At 45.9% G+C, this 20,774-nt stretch overlaps 1 protein-coding gene across 1 annotated transcript in view; it reads left to right on the top strand.

The window, feature by feature from the left end:
* The window catches only part of IGF2BP3 (insulin like growth factor 2 mRNA binding protein 3), a 102,346-nt gene that overhangs the window by 17,081 nt on the left and 64,491 nt on the right, over window positions 1-20,774 (top strand). The window contains exon 4 of the mRNA XM_088519701.1: window positions 5,616-5,664. Within this exon, the coding sequence (XP_088375827.1) occupies window positions 5,616-5,664 (49 nt within the window). The remainder of the gene's footprint in view (window positions 1-5,615; window positions 5,665-20,774) is intronic.

Genomic DNA, 20,774 nt, shown 5'->3' with positions numbered 1-20,774 from the left:
CTGGGTTGCGTGTCACGAAGAGGAGTGTGGTGCGGTTTGCCTGTGGCTCGTTCTACCTTCAGCTGCTCCGCTTGCTGGCTTGGGGCTGGAACGGGAGCAGGAGTGTTTCCTCCTCGCGCCTCCCACCGTCCGGGTCGGCGGCCGTAGCAGCAAAAAGCAGTCGTGTTTGCCAGCTCGGAGGTGTCTGAAACCCCTCCTGGGTCCTTTCTGAGGTAAGGCATCAAGACGAGCTTCTTGGTTCACAAGCTGGTAGCTTGAGTGGGCCAAACACAGCGACTGCCTCCAGCCTGCCCTGGCCGGTGTGTATGCTGGGCGCTGATATCTTTTTATTAGAAATGATACAAAAGCCTCACTTGCCAGTTTACTGGTCCCAAGTGCATTTTTAACAAAAATTCAGCACGTCTATTTTCTAGAGAGGGAATATGACCCTTTGTATTTATCAGAGCTGCTCATTAAGGAATAAGTAAATTAGATTACAGAAATACATATAGGAGAAGAAGGCTTAAAGTGCAGGTTGAGTAAGCTTTGCTCTGGTGGTCTTAACTGTGTTAGGTGCTTTGAAGAATCAACTCTGAAGACAAAAGAGATGAATCAAATGAAGGGAGTTTCACTGTGGAGTCAGGACATGGGCTCACGCTCAGCCCCCCTCACAGGGGGAGCTGTGCAGGGGCCTCGTCTGCACCCTCCCCACATCGTGCCAAGCTAAGGGGGATTTTGGCCTGTAAATTCCTCTTTATTTATTTAATTTTATTTATTTTTTCCCTCCCCTCCAGTGGAGAAGCATTAGAAACATTCATGCATTCTGCTGGGATCAGGTGTTAGCTATTTAAGACCACTTGATGGGGGGTAAAACTGGAGCGGTGTGTGCAGCATTTCAGAGTGTTTTGCCTGTTTTTCTTGTCCCAGAGGAGACGAGACCCCTCTTCCCCTTGCCCTGTAAACTCAAGTCGATGAACAGCAGTTTTGCATTGGGGATAGGAGTCCCTAAATTTGCTTCTATGGCTGTTCACATCAAGGCATTTTACAGAGAAATCATCATTATTTTTTTTCCCACCATACGTCATTAGCCACTGTGTATTTAAAAAAAAAAAAAAAAAAAAAAAAAAAGAAAAAACCCCAAACTCCTTCTGCAGCTGCCTGGGGCTCGTGTGAGGTCTGTGTTGCCGGTGCCCTGGGTGTAGGAAATGCCCGTGTCGTTCCGGCGAGGGGATCTGCTGGCAGCCCCGCTGCCGCCGCGCTGGGTGCTCGTGCCCAGCGCAACTGCGCTCCTGGCGTCGCGCGCCAAGGCTTTTTCCAGGCTACCGATATAGCAGCGCCCGCTCGGAACGGAGGCAGCAAATAAGCACTTGCCCTTTACGCTCCCGGGAAGTGGAAAAGGTAGGGAACCTGCCTCCCCTCCCGTAGGGAGTTAAGTTCAAACAGCTGAATGGACCAAAATCGTCCATGTTCACTTAATCCTTTCAAACATATTTCTTTTTTTTAATAGAAGATTTTAAAACTTTTTTGTGCTGTTTAAGGTGCTAATGTTGGCACATAGCTCGCACGGCTGCTGAAATGAAATGGATTATTATGTGGAGTTACATATGTGGAGTGTTATGTTGAGGAAGGGGAAGGAAGGGAGGAGGCAGCAGCCCTCTAGTGGGAGGGAGGACGTGGAGGTGGGTCCGTGAGGAGCACGGATACGGTGGTGGTCTCTTACCTGCTTGTTTCTCTCCTTCAAACACTGAACTTAGTCTTTCGAGATACCTGTGAGGGACCGTAAGAAAAAGCGTGGTGGTTAATTGTTTCTCCTTTATAAATGTGTCTCTCCTGTGGTGTACGGGTTTGTTTGTTTGTTTTTTTGTCATTATCCCTTAAGAAGCTTGGGGGTTTTATGTGCGTTTGCCTTTGCTAAATGTCACATAAAACATATAATGAGATTGTGGCATACGTAATATGTTTGTTTAACCCAGAAAGTTGTAGATGGCCAATTTTTGAGATCCTTTTAACTCAGGAGGGTTTAATGGCTTGAGGGAAGAGAGATGTACATGGAGAAGCAGGAAGAGGGAATGTGTAGGGCAGAAGGCTGCAACTTCTGTTGTTCTGGTCATGCGGTGAGTTCCTTTGGGGCTACTTGCTCTGTATTTGCATATGGGAGATTTCTCTTTAGCAAATCACCAAGGTGGCTTTTAGTAAGTTGTCCTTGTTACACTGCTTTATCCTTTTTATCCCGGCATGCCTGTATAGCACAGACATGCTGTTAATGTCCCGTCAGCAGCAGCAGCTGCTCGTAGTAACCGATCCCGTTACCTGTGTCGTGTCTGCGAGCAGGAGTTGGACAGGGGGTGATTTCTCTTAACGAAAGTGAGTCCTTACCTGCTGGTGGGCCGTGGACATCCTCAGTGGAGGAACCAGTGGGGCTGGTTCCCCTTTCCCCACTAAAAGATGCTGTTGGCCTGTTTGAGAGACAGAAACAAGCGTACAAACCTGTTCACGCGGGTGTGAATTGCAGGCAGCTTTCAGGAACTTCCATATGATACAGAGTAAAATCCTCAGCATAACTCAGGAAGACGTTTTTCCTCTCTCAGGTGATTACCATCAGCGATGTGTGTTTATAATGAATGAAATGTATTTAAAAAAAAAAACAACAACAAAAAAAACACAGCTCCTGGGAGTGGAAAAAGTGCAAGCATGAGCTGCACAGATGAGACACGCTGGCAATATTTTCCTAAGGACCTGTTAAGAATTTTGGTGAATTATTGATTAATCTATGGTAATAGAGCAGTTACAGGCAAACCTAAGACTATTAAAAACGCCCGATGCGTTCACGCAGCCTGGGTGCATGAACTTTGCACAAGAGCTCGAGCTCTGCACACATCACATCCCGCTGAAGGCAGAGGGCTGGGTGAGGTGGAGAGCACCCTGAAAAGAGCTGCTCATGTCCGAGGTGGAAGGAATTATTTTCAGGAATGTGCTCCCACGTTATCTTCCCCCCCGCTTTCTCTCTCCTGTGTCGTATATGGAGCTGTGTTTATGCCCAGTCGTTTTGCTTCCCTCATTGCTAACTGCAACACAGCCACAGTGTAGAAAGAAAATTTGTATAAATAAATAAATAAAAATCCCAAGTGTAAATAAGGACTAGATTTGAAACTCGTGCGCTGGTGGCTGCAGCTGGAATTGGCCGTGGCGCAGCCGAGCCTCCGCTGCCGGTGTGAACAGTTTTGAATGAGGCGCTTCCTGCCGCTCTCCCGGTGCTTCTGGAGCGACCTCTCCGCTCCGTGCAATAGGTGTCTCACTCTTGCCGCGGACGGACGGCGGAGGAGCGCGGGGCCGCTCGCTGCCGCGCGGCTCCTCCGCGCTGCTCGCCCTGCTCCTCTTCCTCCCGCTCCGGGCGCTCTGGCTGCTTCTCTGCTGGGGAAGTCTGAAGTTGCATCATGCTTCTGAGCTCTGCAAAGCCACGGGGGAAGAGAAAAGGGATTTTTGAATGAATATATGAGTGTATCTAGGCTCTTTTTGGTGGTGGGGAAATGCGAGTCAAAATGGAAGCTCTGCAGGCTTTTCCCCTGGGATGAGACGTGGAGTGGCAGGCAGGCATGGGAAACTCGTGCACGTGCCTCGGGGAAGGACTTTGGTACCTCTTGCCGCGGCGGAGCGTTTGCCGCGGGTGCCCGCGGCGCGGTCTCCTCGCGAGCCGCGCTGCTCCTTGCGAGGCTCTCATGAATTTTAATTGGGAGCCACAAGTGCGAGACACTAATGGCACGGCACAATTTGAAGCGCCTTGAATAGAGTGTTGAGTGCCAATTTTGTGGGTTTGGTGATTTTTTTTTTTTAAATGGTTTTACAACTTCCCAGTATTTTTAACATTGAGAGAAACTCTCTTTTCCTTTCTACTTTTAGCACCAAACCCTCAAATTTCAGGTTGCTGCGCGAGGTCATTTTGCTAGCGTGGCGCAGCTTTGCCATTTCAGCGTGGCCGCTTTCATTGTGACGTCCCTCACGGAGATCACGATTTAAGGGAATTTTTGCAGCCTCGCAGGAATTTCTTGCCCCTCTCGCTGTGAAGCGGCTCCCCTCTCCTCCTTTGTTATCGGAAACGGCAGCTCAAAAGGGGCTGCGCGCGCCTTGGGGTTTTGTTCCACCTCCCGGCCCCCTGCGTGACCGTGAGCAAACGATGAAATGAGCCCTTGCCTGCTAGAGAGGGGTCGAAAACAACTGAAAAGCGCTGCATGACTGAGACCTGCTCACACTTATTTTTTAGTTTTATTTATTTTGAGAAAGCACGTTTGTTCCTGGTCTTGTGGCCACTATAGTGTTTTGGGGATAAATTCTTAGTCAGGAGAACTTTGGGGAAAACAAAAACCAAATCCCAGAACTTTCCATGTTAAGGGTCTGGTTGCCTCCATGTCTTTGGAGGAAAGCGCTTCAAGATGTGCACTTTGTGGCAGGACGGAGTGTGTGGGTGGCAGTGTTGGGGAAAGGAGTGTATTTTAAAAGGAACTGCGAGGGGAAATGAAAGCCTTCCCTTTTATTGCTAGACAGGAACATCTCCAAAACCTGTTTCGTCGCAAGATTTTACTGGCCTGTATAAGTTTAACAAACTTCCATTGTGCTGTAAAAAGCCCTTAAAATGGGGAGCTTTCTGTGAGAGGTCAACTTTGAGCAATTAAAATAGCAGCCCTCCGTGTTTGAGCACAAGGCTCTTACTTTAGCTGGTCCGGGAGAACCCGGACGCCATTGTGGCCTGCCCAGCTCGTTGGGGCGAGTTTCCCCCTTCTGCCTCCCCCAAATTCCCGGCTCGTGGCTCCTTGTGAGAGCAACCAAACTGACCCAGCCGGCGTGCGCTACCTGACCCAGCCGGAACCGCGTTAATCTACACATTCCTCAAAATCCCGAGGGTTTCGTGGCATCTCCGGCATTTATTTGTTCTCCCACTTTGGGGGAAGGGAGGAGACAAAGGCGGCGCGGGCCGCGCATGGCCGGCCTGCGCGGCCAGGCCCCACAGCAGCGCTTCCAAGGGAGCGTTTTACTTGCTAGATAAGCCAAACTGGGGCAGGGTGGTGGTGGTGGTGGGGAGAAAATACAATGAATTTGCTCCTTTCCACCCCTTCCCCCAGCCGCAGAGATAAGGAACCTTTTCCCGTACAAATGTTAAAATGAAGTCCTCTAGGTTAATGAACAGCCTAATCGCAAAACAAATGCGCGCATCCATTTTCTAACCTCCCCTTTTTATGCCGAATAATGACAGAATCCTCAGCATTCTCTCTTGGTGAATTAAAAAATAATAATTTAAGGGTGGGAGAAAATATCCTATACAAATATATGGGATTATTATGCCCGTTTATTGTAGAGAAAGTTAGATAGTCTAGACCTGAAAGCTTAAATGGAAATAGTCCTCAAGTAGAGACTCCATGAAATGTAGCAGTGTCAAATACAGAACAAGTATTACTGTACCAGCTCTTTGGACTTCAAATTGTTTTGACCTGAGATTTCTTTCTGGTGATTTGTTGGGTTTTGAGCTGCGGATTTGTTTTTGTGCCTCTTAAGAAAGATACTTAAATGTGGACACTGTCATATATAGCCTTATCTTGCAATGATGTTTTCTGTTTTTTTAATTATTTTCTTCAATTCGTCTGCAGGAGTCGGAAACTTCAGATCAGAAATATCCCGCCTCACTTGCAGTGGGAGGTAGGAAATTACTTTTAAAATTAAGACGTCCGTATTTAAAGCTGTGTGTTTCTGTCTCCCTCCTCACGTCCAAGGCTCTCCCCCTTCCCCCATCTCTCGCTGCCTCTGCACACACCACCCATTCTGTGCCGGGGAAAAATCCCTCGGAAGAGGGAACAATGGAGCCTTCTGAGCGATTCAGATAGCTGCCTCGCTTCTGCGCTCCGACTTAACCATAAAAAATGCTGAAATGGGTTCTTTGGTGAATGCTGACTTCCTGATGCGGTCACTCTTTGCCTGAAAGCTTGTCCGGCTCAGACCTGGCTGCTGTAAGGACTCAGTAAACTTAATGCAAGTCCAGATTTAAATACTTGGCCAAAACCTCCTCCAAAGCAGAAATGTGATAATGAGCCTTCCTCTGTCTCTCTCTCTTTTTTTTTTTTTTTTCCCTCCCACCTTGGCTCTTCTGCAATGGTGGCATCATGGCTCATACTCTTACACTTCCTGGATCTCACTAATTTGTTCTATCAGACACTGGTTGCGGTGCAGAGAGTATTTTTATGGTAGTGGGCTATTGTGAGAACAGATCTGTCATCTTTACCATTTCCTACCTTGTATGCAAATAAACCACTGTTTTCCTGTCTTTATGGAGGTTTTTGTGGAGGGAGGTGGGGGTGCAGGGTAAGGCTCTTGTTATGCTGTTCTGTTTGAACAGGTTTGGTCTACCCACCTCACCTGACTTTGTCTGAAGCCACTTCTTCTTTTGCAGGGTTTGCTTGGTTTTGTTCTCTCCTGACGTGAAAGCAAAACGAGCTATTGCCCTGTCCAGCTACAGGGGCTATCAGCTGCAGGGGTCCTGTAGGATCTCAAAACTGCCACCCCTCGCTGCTGAAGCCCGTCCTGGTGTGCGCTGGCACGACAGGCTGCCCCCCTTAAACTTATCCCCTTGCAGGGGGCTCTGTTGAATAGGATCCACTTACTTTTATACTGCTGCCACTTATGCCAAATTCTGAACCACCTTTTGTCAATCCCTTGACACTAGGTTACTAGGTTTTGAATTTTGGGGAAGAATAGTAATAGGCATGATTTGGAGGTTAAGCGGCCTTGTTTTTTTCTTTTTCTTTTTCTTTTTTTTTTTTTTTTTTATTTTCTTCCCTGGGGCAAACTCCAGTAGTCTCTGAGAATTTTGGAGAGAAATAAATGCATATCAGACAGCAGATATTTGATTTGGAAGAATGGGAATGAACACTGACTTGTGGACAGAGTACATCAAAATGCTTCTGCCTGTTTCAGAACGCTTGTCTCTCCTTACTTGTCTGTAGCTGTTACTGCATCTATGTTGTAGGTTTCTGCCCTGTTTTCACTCTGCTTCCTGATTTTTTAAAATCTATTTATTTTAATGATTTCCCTTTCTTCCCAATTACTGCGGTTTCTGTGGTACTGTCTGGGCTTGAGGGTGGGATGTTCTCTCCACTCCTCCTTTTTTAAAACACAGTCTTCCTACTTCCCAAACAAGTATTAAGATTGTCCCTGGGGACGTCACCTTGGCCGTGCCTGGCTTTCCTGGAGCTCCTTGTACATACCTGACAGTCTTGGTCCAGGCACGGTGTTTCAATGGATGTTGCCCCCAAAATAGCCTTTACAGTGCATTTAGCACCTCTCATGATAATAGGGATACTTAACAAATACTTTTGTCCAAAAACATGCTACAATTTTTCTCTATAAACGCTGGAGGTCTGCCAATTTTGCGCTAAGCAGGTAAGTTTTGTGTGGTCTTGAAGAGAAGTCCTTATGGCAAAATAATGGCAACTGGTGATTAGATTCATTAGAGAATCCTCTTAGGTCAAACTTACTTGACACTCTGGAATCTTCCTTCAGTGTTAAAAGACCTTTCATAAGCTTCGTTTGAGTTCTGTAAGAAAGTTTCAGCTGGTTCCTCCTTAAAATAAGCTCTTGCAGCCGGTTGCTTGGAAGGGAGAGTAAAAGTTTATACAGACAGTGAGGGATTTATATTAGAGCAACATTCTTGCATAATGTTTTCTGAGAGGATGCTGTGCGTGTGTGGTAGCTGGAGCAATTTTACTTCTTAAATAGTTTCTTATGGTCCCTCTGTGCCAATCTGCTTGCCTCATCACTTCTTTGTTAATTGGTTGAATAGAGACTGACTTCTAATGTGAATTAAATCCCTCGAACCAAACGAGAAACCACTGATGAGAGGGGTTTCTGGGCTAGTTTTGTGTCAGCCCTCCTGTCTGGTGGATTTTGAAACACTAAGCACACTTAGCACCTCTGTTTTTAGGCCGTCATGGGGAAATACGAAGAAAACTCTTTGAAGAAAGATAAATGTTCTTGTGAGACCTTTTTCCTAGCACACTCATTAATGTGAAGGTTACCTCTTCATTCTCTGCTAAGGTCTGATACTCAGCCCTGTTGAAATAATCTATCCCTTGTTTTTCCTCTTGCCATCCTATACCATTTTGTATAGGAGGTGTGCTCGGCTGGAGCAGGGTGCCCCGCAGCTCCTCTTGCCGTGTGCGTTTGGGAGCCGAGGGCTGAAACCCAGCGTGGGTCTGTGCAAATGCCCAGCAAAAAGGTCTTTCCTTACAGCAAGTATTGCCCACGCGGCCTCTTCTGAAAAGCAGAGCTTCTACAGTGTTCTTAGATGCAGCACATTTGGAAATTGCTAGGACTGGTCCCGCAAGAATTTCATGTTGGTGTCTGTAGCGTAAAGTGCAGCGTTCAACAGCAGCTCTCACCCCTGAGCGCTCCAGAGGCAGAGATGTCGCCTCCTGGTTTTCAGCAATGGAAAATGTTTTGGGAATAAGTAGAGACTTAATCTGGATAGTGAACACCTTATGAGATATTAGCATAAGAAAATGTCTTTCTTGCCTTTGTAAGAGGTGTCTGCACTTATTTAATAAAAAGTGCTACGGACAGCTCCACTTCCCTTTGGAAGAGAGTCATTGTCGTAAAGACATGCACGCGCAAGGCAGGACACCTGACCTGCAAAGTTCTTTCATGTAGACTGAGAAACATGTATTGGGTGTAACTGCCACTGAGTAAGGAGCATTAGATTTTTCCTAAACCAATTATTCAAATCATATGTCAAATACTAATTTTTGTGGTTGCCCTTTAAAGGAAAGCATATACCAGCTAGTTTTCTCCTTCCTGTAGGTCCAGGAAGTTCCTGAATAAAATACTGGCTTTTGTAACTGGCAGTAACAATCAGACCTGTATTTGTCCCCTCTTGGTAACGTAAGAGTTTGCTGTGTGTTTATCAGGCTGTTGCGATATAGGCAAAATGGGCAAGATGATGTTTTTAGACTGTGTTCAGGGCTAAGTGCTAGAAGAAAAGCAGATAATCACGTGCTATAGTCTGCACTGAACCGAGCTGGCTTGGTTTCTGTCCTGAGGAGTTGGCTCTCAAAGCGCAGCTACAGAAGATAACATTGCCCAGCCTTCTCTAGCACGTTCAAGGTTAAGTTTGTGCAGAACTTGCCTGGTAATTAATGTGAACTCCCCTCCTCCTCCCTGCAGTACTAGTGGATTTTTGGCAAGGTTCTGCCAGTTTCTGTAACTGGGGATTGTGGACTCTGGTATTCTCACCCTGTTTGGATGAGTCTGGAGGTGGAGGCAAAGCAGCATCCCTCTGAAGTAGGAAGATGTAGTACTTGCCTCAGCCTTATGCTAGAACCTGGCTTGCTAGGGGCTTTGCTGGGATCACCTTCTCTCTCCATCCAGGAGGTCATTCGCATTTTCCCCTTCCCTCTCTGGACTGTGGGAGTACTCTGGATCAATGCCCATGCTATGTAAAAACGTTATCATCCTTTCTGGAAAGGACCCTCTTCCCTTGCTTGTGCTTGCACATGAAGTGCATATAGAGCTTATTTTACCAACCCAGTAATTTGAAGAACATATGCATTAACAGATTTATTTTTAATAAAGCAAAATTTAGTTTCTCACGAGGTTTGTTGGTTGAAGCAAGCCCACAAATATTTAGTGCACTTTTTTAGTGATAGTGGGCGAGCATTTTTCTTTCCTACTTTTCTCCTCTTGCTCAGCAAACATGAAATTCAAGGTTTGAAGCTAAGAATTATGGCAGCTAAAGGATTTCCCCTACCACCTTCTCCCATTCATTGCTCACACAAGCGTTGTCCCTGTTATCGCAGACAAGCCCAGTGGTCTCTGCAGAAATGTTTAAAGGGCTCTTTCCTAAGCTGCAGTCTCTAGCACAAGAAAACTTAGCTTTGACTCTTACTGCTCTGTAACTGTGAGTAATCTCCTAGTCAGCTTGCGAGGACTCAGTTCTGGAGGTGTATTTGTAAGACCAAACTGTGCCCTCTAGGAGGAGGCCTAGGTGAACTGATTTAAGCCTGAAGAAGTATCTTTGAGTTTTTCTGATTCAACATGATTGGAACTCGTGGAGGATTGGATGTGTTTTTGACTGGGAACGAACCATTATGTGAAATTTTGCTCATGCTTGCTTTTTGAAGAATTTAAAAACTAGCTTTCTCGGTGTGAAGTTTTTTCAAGAAACTTCCAAGTATAAGTATTTTTTTGCATAATGAATAAAGGGGCTAGAGAGAGACCTTCAGGACACGGGTGGCACTCGAAACGGTGCTCGCTGCCTCAGCAGCCACCGGAGCGTTTTCACCGTCTGCAGGTTTGTTTTCTTCCTGGCTTGTGTGCAGCAAATGGATAAAACACTGATGAACTTTATGATTTAAAAAAAAAAAAAAAAAAAAAAAAAAAAAAAAAAAGGACAGATTAAAAGCCCAGCCTGTGGAGTGTGAACCTATTTCAAGCAGAGAAGCAGGAGCGTGGTGAGTGTGTATACCCAGCTTTGCTGTGTGGCTTTTGGATTTTTTGGGGGGAGAGGCGTGTGTGGGAAGCTTACCCAAGGGTAAGAGGATGTTGCTAAATAGGGTTTGCTGCTTCTTGCTTTTCCATGGAAATGAGAAGCGAAGCCTCATAGCTGTGCAAAAGACTGCTAACGCTCTACATGGTGTATGCAAAGCAAGCACCAGGAAAGGATTTCTGAATCAGAGTTGCAATGTGAGTGCAGATTTTACACTGAGATTTCTGGTGAATGTAGAAAGAGTGGAGGTGGCTCAAATCTATCTGCATATATTGCAAGAAAGATCCTCACTTCTTTTAAAGAAGCTGAAAATTGATTTTGATTGTGATCAGTATGAGCAAATCTCATCATAGTGCATGTAACTATTTGTCCTGAGGATCAGCAGAAAGACCACAGCAGTTGTGTTATTACTTGGGTTAGAGCAGCTGAGCTGCAAGTCTTTCCCTTCTGTGTGTTTTTTGTTTGTTTTGTTTTTGTTTGTTCTAGAGATGTGGTGTAAAAATTGCTCTTGATGAATGGTGCCTGTGAATGTTGCTGCTTATGCTGCAGCTTATTCTAAAATACCAATGAAGAGATTGTGAAGGGGAAAGATGGGAAACTTGTGGATACAGAAAAGAGGAAAAGTACACCACAACTAAGAATGGGAATTGCCTGCCATGTATAATCTTAATTCATAAAGCAAGGTGGAAGGGAAGATGCAAGAAGGAGCTGAGCTCCTGTCTGTGAGAAGGGTTCTGGAAGGCAGAGAATCAAGAGCGAAGAAGCTGGAAACGCGCTGAAATCCGATCTGTCACCTCCAACCTCCTCCAAGAATCCTAGCTTTTAATGTAGTGCTGTAAGCATAATTGATAGTTATAAAAATGCTCCCAGAATGCTAAGCACGTACAAATTATCTGTGTGCACTGCTGCTGTCTAGGTGTAGGAATGTCTGGCGGGGATCTTGGTGTCCCGTGTCCCCCTTTCCAGGAGGGCACCTGCCCGGCTGTGCTCCCCGGCAGGGGCAGGGGGAAGATGCTGCTCTAGCCTCTGCAGGAGCTCTCTTATTTGAACACCCTTGTGTCTGAAGGATAAGGAAAGAGTAAGTTCTTCCAATCTGTCCTCAAAACCTGTGTTTCTAGGCAGCTGGGTGCTCTCATGACTCTCTTCTGGAAACATCCAATGAGGCCTTTTCAGAGTAGATTCTGCAGTTTAAGATCACTTTGAGTTCTTATCTTGTCTCCCACTGGATTTGCACTCCATCTTAGCCTTGTCCTGTCCTCAGATTGAATCAGTGTTCTTGCTCTTCCATCATCCCAGCTGTTAATGAAAAGCTGATACAACCCTAGGCTTGGTAGGTGCCTGTAAAACCCTGTGAAACAGCTTTTGGTTTGGCAGTCAGCTGGTAATGGCTATTAGCTTATAATTATCAAAAGATCAACTTTTCTTAGAGTGTGGTAGCGTTGTCTGTGCTTATCTTACGCATCTCTCTTTGAAGACAAAAAACCCAGTAACAAAAGCCATCTTGAGAGAGATCTCTGGCTTGTCCCACACACACAAAGGTTAATTCTGTTGTAATAAGAAAGCAGAGAGAATTATCAAGACCTAGGGATGTCAAATAAAGGTCGAGTATTGGTCATCTGCTTAGTGTCCCTCAGGCATCTCTGTGTTCAATTTCTTCTGCATCTTTCCCCCCAGAATAGAATTTAGATGACTACTCTGCAACTATCCAACTCTTCTTTTTTTTTTTTTTTAAAAAAAAGAAATATTTTTATTTTTAAATGTTAGGCTGCACACTTTACTTTGCTCTTTTTCCACACCACTCTTGTGGTATGATGTCCTCCACCAGATCTTACTGACTAGAGGTTTAAAGATGGAAGATGGTTGAAAGAAAAGGTGAGTGAACTTCATCAGTTCAACTGAACTAGTCAGTTATAAAATGTCAGAATGTGTCGTGTCTTCCTTTATTCCTTCGTCTTACTCCTTCGGTGCTGGTTGTGCACTAAGCGTCTGTTTACAGTTGTCTGAGTGAGGAGCAGTGCAAAAACGCCATGTTAATCCCATCAGTAATACCTATCAAAGGTATTATTTGTCTTTAGAATTTTTTTGTTCGTTTTTCCTCCCCACCAAGTAGTCTACTGACATCTTGCCTTGTCTTGCTATGTAAGTACTTTGATAGTGATTTCTCTTTGCCTGTGATGTCTCATTAAATCTCTGCTCCTTATTGATCTTGGCCTATTTTTTTCTCCTGTGCTCACATTATAAACTTTATCTTCTTTAACAGTCTCTCCTAGTTTGCACTTTGCATTATTCTTGTGAGTTCTTCATTTATCCCAAAATATAGTTTTAAACAAACTGGTCTATTATACTTCATTTGGAAAGTTAGACGTTATGCACCCAAAGAAGTGGTGCTGCTTTGAGACTTGTTCCTCCATCCTTTTGAACTAACTTTTTATGACTTTTCTGACCTGATTTTTGAACATTTTGAAGTCTGCATTTTTGGAAGTTTCTTGTTCACCTTTTCATGCTTTTGGAGTGATTTTTTTTTTACCTTGCCATTCTCCCTTCTTGATTTCCCAGTGCATGGTCATGTGCTGATCAGTCTGCTCTGTTGTCTTCCCAGTGTTCTGGTGTCAGTAATGCCCTCCATACAAGTCAGAATGAAACCTTCTGCACCTTTTCTTCCTCTCTAGTTCTCCACCATGCTGGAGAAACCCATGACAGGTTGTCCTGTGACTCCTGCTAAAAAGGTGCATGCAACTTCATTTGCCGTTGGACTCCTGCACTCCAGTCACCTTCTGAACTTCCACTGATTTGGCTTCATTGCAAAAACCTTCATTTTATAAACCTCATATTATGAGGTTTATTTTATAACCTTCATTTATATATATATATAAATTGCAGTCATTTTCTCTCTTTATAATTTCTTGCATCATTTTCATCAGTCCTCTTTTGGAGCTGTGGATTCTTGCTTCTTCTGATAGAGAACAGAATGTGAGCCCCCATCCCTGAAGCCCTCCGTGGCCTTTCTCTGTATCCAAAGACCTGCTGTCCTGTAGTTTATTTAACTTCTTAACTGCAAAGGAGAGGTTTCCCTCTCTTGTGAGAACATCTTTATCCTATTACCAAGAATACCCCATTCCAAAGAATTTAAAAACTGCAATCGGTGAGTTGTATAGCAGCTGTGCTAGCAGTTGTCTAAATGCCATAAATCTTGTATTTCAGTAGTAGGCAATGGAGGGGACAAGTTTAGTTGTCAGGTTGTTCAAGTGAAGGGTTTTTTTCCTAAGCAGTGGAGGGGGGCGACAAGTTAGGAAGAAATGTGTTTTTGTATATGTGGAAAGAATAAAAGTTTGAAAAGCCATTTATTCACATTAGAAGCTTTAGTATAGACAACAAGGTGTATGCCTGCATGTTTGGGGGTGTGTGAGTTGTCCTTTAGAGCGTGTTGCTGCTCTAAGCGCAGAGTAGCCCTCGGGGGAACGTGGGACGCGGGGCAGGAGGCCGTGGGACGGGCGTTGGACACAACACCCAGCAGCAGCAGCAACACGACCGTTGTCCCCTCGTCCCCGTGTTGGGGGAGCTGAGCTGCGGGGCCGGGGCGCACGGCAGCCTATGGCGCTGCTCATGGTGCCCCCTGCACCCCCGGGCCGAGGGCGCTCTCCTTCCGCAGCAGCCTCGGCAAAGGTCCCCGCTGGAGCCGCACGGGCACAGCCCGGTGCCAGGGCAGCGCCCCTCGTCCTGTGGCAGGACACCCGGTGCTGTGCCGAAGCCTGCACGCTGGTTATGTCGGGGGGATTTTAACTGCTTTGCTTAATCATGGGGAGAGAGGTTTACCAGGGAGGGATATATGAGGCAATAAACAGCTTTTGCAGGTGTTTGAATGCGGGGTGTGGGAGCAAAGGTCCTTGGGTAAGCATGTGATAAACATATTTTGTCCTTGGTGTGATTTATGCATGAGAGCGTTGGCTACAGCAGTTACTCTGATACAGGCATGGAGTTGATGTTAAAGGGGAAAGATCGAACAGGGAAAGTCACTTTCTTTGAGTTGTGGCTCCAAATACTCTACACTTGTTACTTAAAAATTATCAAGAACTTATTAAAAATAGCTGCCAGTGATGCTTTTGCGAAACTTTGGTCTGCCACCATGTCAGCACTTGCATTCCCAATGCCTCTATGGGCAGTTGCCTCTCCTAGGTTTTTAAAAGAGCTGTAGCCATAGGAAAACAGAATTGTGTTAATGATGCTGCTTGTGTGTGTGTGCGTGCATCTGTATGAGAGGACTTGCACTGCAGTAGCCTGAGTGAGCAACGTAGGTGTCCCAGGTGACATTAAGGCAGTGTTGTGGTGAGGAAGGTGGTTTTACAGCCACAAGAAATCGTAGTGTTAGTTCTTGGCTTCAAAGACATCACAAGGTCATCAGGTCAGCGTGGGCTTGATTTTTACACAGTTGTTTGAAGGCAGCTAAAGTTACTCTATTTCCTTCAGGTGGCCAAGGTGGTGGGTTGAAGGGAAGTGAAGGATTTTGGAGCTTGTGCTGCAGAATATGTGAGGCCATAAGGATGGTGAAAGAGCCGCTTGGGCTTGCTTGGCAGAAGCAGGCACCCTGCCTGAACAACTTTTGAACAAGCACGGGAATAGTAAGATGTTAAGCAAGTTGGAATAACTGAGCTGTGAGCTTCAGGACTTGTGTTAAACCTGCTGGGAGGACAAGCAGGACCTTGGTGCGGGCAGGACAAGGGACCGACAGCAGCAGCCGGGTGGAGCAGAGGCCTTTTTTGCCTCTTGTCTCATCTGAGCTGCCTGGTTTTGTCAGACAGTGAATTGTCTGTGTTGGAGCATGAACCGCTTCTGGTGCTGACCAGTGTAAAAGTAGAAGCATAGAAATCCTGAGAGTTGGAAGGGTCAATTACGACCACTTCAACTAAGACATGCAGAAGATACATGTCTTTGGAAAGTGTGTTTATGAGCATGTAGTTTGCTTATTTTCCTTCCAACATTGAGTTAATGAAGTAGTTAAGGGCTTAAAAAAGCAAAACAAGCAAACAAAACCTTATGCTCTGTTTAATCCTTTTTTTTTTTTTTTTTTTTTTTTTTTTCTTTCTCCGATTCAGATTTGCTCCATCATCCTGTGATTGAGTTAGGAAAAATTGTGTTTTCATGCCTAGTTTTTGGTCTTGCAGGATAAAGAAAGGCATAACCTATGATTCCTTAGCTTTTCAGAAACATTCCTCTCCTTAAAATAGCTGTTAGTGTGCAGGAATGTTGGCATTGTCACCATAGGGTTACATGGCAGTGTTAGAACAATGTATTGCTCACAAGCCTAGAATAACATGGTTAGCTGTTTTCTCTGGGATTCTTTACCCTTCTTATCCCATTTTATTTTGCATACAAAACTCACAGTTACTCCAAAACTGGAGAAATCACACAAGGTTTGCTTGGCTTCAAGGCGTTTTTAGGGAAGCCAGCCATCAAATCTTGCTTATTTGCAGCCCTAGAAAGGTGACTGTGAAAGCCTTTGGTTGTTGCTTGCAGGCTCAGTTGCCAAATTTTGATGCTCCTTCACTGCAATTTTCACTTAAGGAATTGTCTTTTTTGTGGTGGAAATTACTTACCAGGCTTGTGTCAGAATCGCTGAGCCTTTCAGGTGTGAAGGGACCTTGGGAGATCTCCAGTTCAACCTCCTGGCCAAAGCATGGCCCATGCTGAGCTAAAACCACATTTAGGGTGTTATGCAGTCCAGGAAGCCCCCGGGAATGGAGATGGGACCTCCTGCCTGATGACCTGTTCCAGGCTTAATTATCCTCAGAGGGATTTCCCCACCACCACCCCCTCCAGGTGTGGGGAGATCCTTCCTTGTTCTCCTCGCTCTGGTCTCATCGGTAGGAGCAAGGAGCACTGTCACCTCCTGCAAGATATTGATGAAGGTGTTCAGCAGGACACGTCCCCAGACAGACCCCCATGGTATTTGTTGAGTATGACCCATTGAGCACAGCTCTGAGCCCAACAGTCCAACTAGAAATTCATTAGAAGTTAGGTGACACTCCCTTTCGTTGGTAAGCACACGTGAAGCTGCTGGTAAAGCTACATGCTTTTAAAAATGAAGGTAACCATTTAAGCTTTGTAGAATTGATGTGATTAAGAAACTAGTTGTTCTTGACCTGCTTTTGGAGAAATTCCAAAATAATCTTAGCTCCCTGCCTTGGTGGAGGAAGATGTCACTAGTTGAAGTTGTCCCTTCAGACTAAATAGTTGCATGTCTTTGTCCACGTATTTATTCTGTGCATGAAGAATGCAAAAATAGTAACACTGGGTTAAACCAAAAGTTTTTGTGTGGTGCCCTGCCTTTGCTGTGCTTTGAGAGAAATACAAAATAAGGGAAGGATACAGAGAACTCTCCTGGCTTTAGGGATTTGGTGAGCAAGAAATGGTGTCTTTGTTGAAAAAAATTCACCTAGAGCCGCTGTAAACGTGTCCTTGAAGCGGTGTAAACCATCAGCATCTTCTGCAGTGAATAGCAGTATGGTTTAAGGGCAGGTTGCAGGAGGAACTGTCTCCTCCTGCCCTCTGTGAACTTGCTGGTTTCATTTGCCTCCTAGTTCCCAGAGCACGAATAGCTGCTCCAGGCTCTTTCTCTCAGTGCCCTTCCCTTATTGTCTTAAGGACTTACTCCTCAGCCGTTCTTCTTCCAGGCTGAAGAGCCATAGCCTTGTTTTTGGTGTGGAAGATGGTCCCTGTTCTTTTCATCATCTTGTCCTATTCTTTACTATTCTGCTAATTCTGCTTTGAGTTGGGGGCCCGGATCTGCTCGCAGTTTCGTCATTCGTTTCAAGACACTTGATGTTATGAGTGTATTTGCTATGGGAGTTGGGTGTACACATGTCTAGGGTTTTGTACCACACCAAAAAAAAAAAAAAAAAAAAAAAAGAGATGAAACTGGTGGAAAAGTGGGATGGGATTGGTGAAATGGGGTTTGCTGCCTATGTCTCCAGAGATCAGCAGCTTTTTTTTTTTTTTTTTTTTTTTTTTTTTTTTTTTTTTTTTTTTTCCTACCCTCCCTCATTTTAACAACCCTGAGAAACATTTACATTATCAGCAGCGCAGATCCTTCCCTGGGCTTGCTGGTTGCCAGGAAATGTTGCATTTGGATCATATGCTTACCACATGTTGACCTAACTTTATGCAACTGGCACTTGTGTAGAGAGAGAAACAAAATGTGCTCGTTCTCAGGGGTCTGCCTAGTTTCAGCTTGGTTGGTTCCATAAAGTCATGGCAGTCAGCACATCTCTGCTTGTAGTCGAACTTAGGCTGCTTTAAGTCTTGTGGATTAGACAAATGGGAAGGTGGGACGTGGCCCTTTCAGGCCGAGGGGCTGGTGCTGCTCAAGGCTGCTGCGCAGCTCCCGCAGGCAGCGCTCCTCCCGAGCCTCCCTTCCTTGCCCTCGGCAGCCACGGTTTGGGCTGCAATCTTGCACTTGGCTGTCCAAGAGTGTGGCCTCTTCCCCAGCCCGTGTGCTCTTCTATTTGCGCTCCCCAACATTCTTGGTTTATTTCTCGGGCAGGCAAGAAGGGAACAGGAGAAGCTCCCTGTGTCTCCCGTGGAAAGTGTGGAACACATGACAGAGCCAAACAAGTGACAGCACTTGTGGGAAGGTGGCAAGGCCGTGCCAGGCAGCCATGAGGGCATGAAGAATAGGCAGGAGATGTAGCTGAATGCCCACCCGAAAGGCTGCAGAGCAGGGAGATCAAGTTGTGTTAAGGCACTTCCTTTCTTCTTAAGTTTTATTGTTATTCTCACTCCTGAAGCTCCTTCTGATCCCCTGTCTCAAATTGGTAGCCAAGTACGTGTGGGCAGAGAAGGAAGGGAATGTAACTTGAAATAGCTGCCTTATTTTCAGATGCTCTGAATGCCATGGCAATCAAAGGTGGGGGAGAAGTGGCTAAAAACCATCCAAGCCACTTGCAAGCACATGTCTTTCAGTGGAGCAAATGAGCAGAATTTTTAGAACATTATGCAAGCAGAAAAACACTCTGAAAACTATAGCCCACCATTAACTTATGGAAAGGGAGGAGGAAAGTGTATTAAAACTATCATTGAAAACAGCCCAGTTGACTGGTCCTTCATACTATAAAATCCCTTTTCCTAGTAGGAGATTGAATGCATATGTGTGTGTGTGCGAGAGTCAGATCCGAATCAACAGTTCTTGGGACACCTTCTATTGATTATTATTATTACTTTTTTTTTCTTTCTTACTAATGGGATCAGGCTGTTATTGTATGGAATAGTAGATAGCGCTTCATGCTGCAATTTCACTTGCTCACTCGCATGGCTGACTTACTAACTCCTAATTTCCCAGTTTGACCAGCAACTGGGAGGCCAACCTCAGGCACCCCGGAGCGGAGGGTTGTAGCCAAGTGCCCGTGGCTCCTAGGCGGGTGTTGCTCGGCCCTTTGCGGCCGGTGTGTGTGCAGTAAATGCTGCAGCACGGGCTGCCTGCCTAGAGCAGCCCTCGCCCTCGGGGACGCGGTCCGACTTGCACACTGGTGCTGGTGGGTGCTCGTGTCCTCGTCCCGACTCAGCCAGCTCGTGGCATGGGGAACACGCCACCTTCTCAGCACATGCTTGTTTGATCCTCCTTTTTTTTGAGCATTTGAAGTAGTAGAAGAAACAGGGCAGTGGGGGTACTTTGTATTTCAAGCAGCTTTGTGTCTGAGACTGCAGGGAGCGTGCAGGGGGATTCATGCTAGGTGAGTGACTCGTTCTTCTGACGTGGTTGAACTCACATGATTTTTGATGGACAACGAGAACCTTTAGGGACATATGCAGATGGCTATAGAGTACATCTGAGGTTCTTATGCTGTGCGTAAAGCTGCTACAAGCAGTTCTCTGATTTCTGAGGTCCATAGCTCCGCGGCTGCGAAAACCACCAAGGAATCCAGGAGGAGGGTGGAAGGACTACAGAATATTAGGAGAGAATCTGATTCTTACAGTTTCTGGAGCTGCAGATAAACATCTGGTGGTGTGAGTGTATTACAGGCCAGTAACTTCCACCAGTTTGTGACATGACTTAATTTCTGCTCCAAGTCTGCTTCTGCATTATAAAACACCTTAGTGATCCCGCTGCCTAGTCTCAATTGAAAAGAGGGATCGTTAATTTAAGAATACCAACACTGACATTTGTTCAGATACCACTGGTGCATTCACTGAATTTCTTTAGAAATGTGCATACTGGTGGTTTTGTGTGATTGTGTGTTAGGGAAGTAACTTTCTCTGTCTTCATAAAATAGATGTGAGCGGTCTCCTCACCTGACTCATAAAATATGTCAGGTTGCTTTAATGTGGAAATGTGTTTGCGTTTACAAAACGGGTTAAGACAAAGGGTTGCATGGCAAATTTCAGGCTATGTTCTTAAGGCTTCCCCTAGTCCCGGGAGGCACTGACGTGCTTGTGATCATCCTTTGTGCCTTGCGTGTTAGTCAGCAATCTTCATTCCTCCCTCATCATGAGGTTGCTATATATTGCAGTGCAGTGAGGGAAGCTGCCTATTTTTTTTTTTTTTTTCAGATGGAATTCCTGGTTTGCTGAAATCTAGTGTACTTGAACTTGTGTACCTACCTGCATGTCAAACATTGTCATTAATTTGCCAAAACTTAATATCTGCCTAGTGGCTTCTATGCAGCTTGATTGTTCACATTGCCATTGTAAAACCGCTACTAATTTCTTCACTGTTCCAAAAAGCAGCGCCTTTCGGGTGGCTTTACAGAGGGAGGTTAAGCAGGCAGTCCTCACCGAGCTTGCAACGTGAGCTGCAGCCTCTGGCAGCCTTGGGCCGTGCTGCCCGTTACACATCGCTCCGGAGCGCGAGGCGCCGTCCTGAGGGCGGTGGGGTCAGGAATGCTGCCCTGCTCTGCGCAACTGACTGTAGAGGGTCCATCTGCTGCCTGAGGAGGGAGGTGCAATGTCTGTCCCACCTCCGTTAGAGCAAAGCTAGCCCTTGTAGCAGCTTTGCAAACTGCAGAAGAACCTTCTGGCTCTGCAGTGCCAGGGGATCTCCACAGGTCGGTCTGGCCCTGCGGTGGGTTGGAGGAGAAGCTGAGAACTCACCAGGTTGCTGCGGGGAGCTGCCTCCGGGGTTCTGCCCCTCTTCCCATGAGGCAGGAGGCTGCGCTGGGAGACGAGAGGTCCCCAGACAGAGGGGTGCCAAACCGCGAGGGGTGCCGGGCCGGAGGGTGTCGCGGCCGCTGTTCGTGCAGCCCCAGAGGAGCGCGCCAGGACGGGTCACCGCGCGCGGGCAGTG

This window comes from Tinamus guttatus, unplaced genomic scaffold (genome assembly GCF_059628265.1).
Source record: "Tinamus guttatus ecotype Peru unplaced genomic scaffold, ASM5962826v1 Tinamus_guttatus_pri_ptg000067l, whole genome shotgun sequence".
Lineage (NCBI taxonomy): Eukaryota > Metazoa > Chordata > Aves > Tinamiformes > Tinamidae > Tinamus > Tinamus guttatus.
Note: the sequence above shows the minus strand (reverse complement) of the source record. Positions and strands in the feature narration are given on the sequence as shown.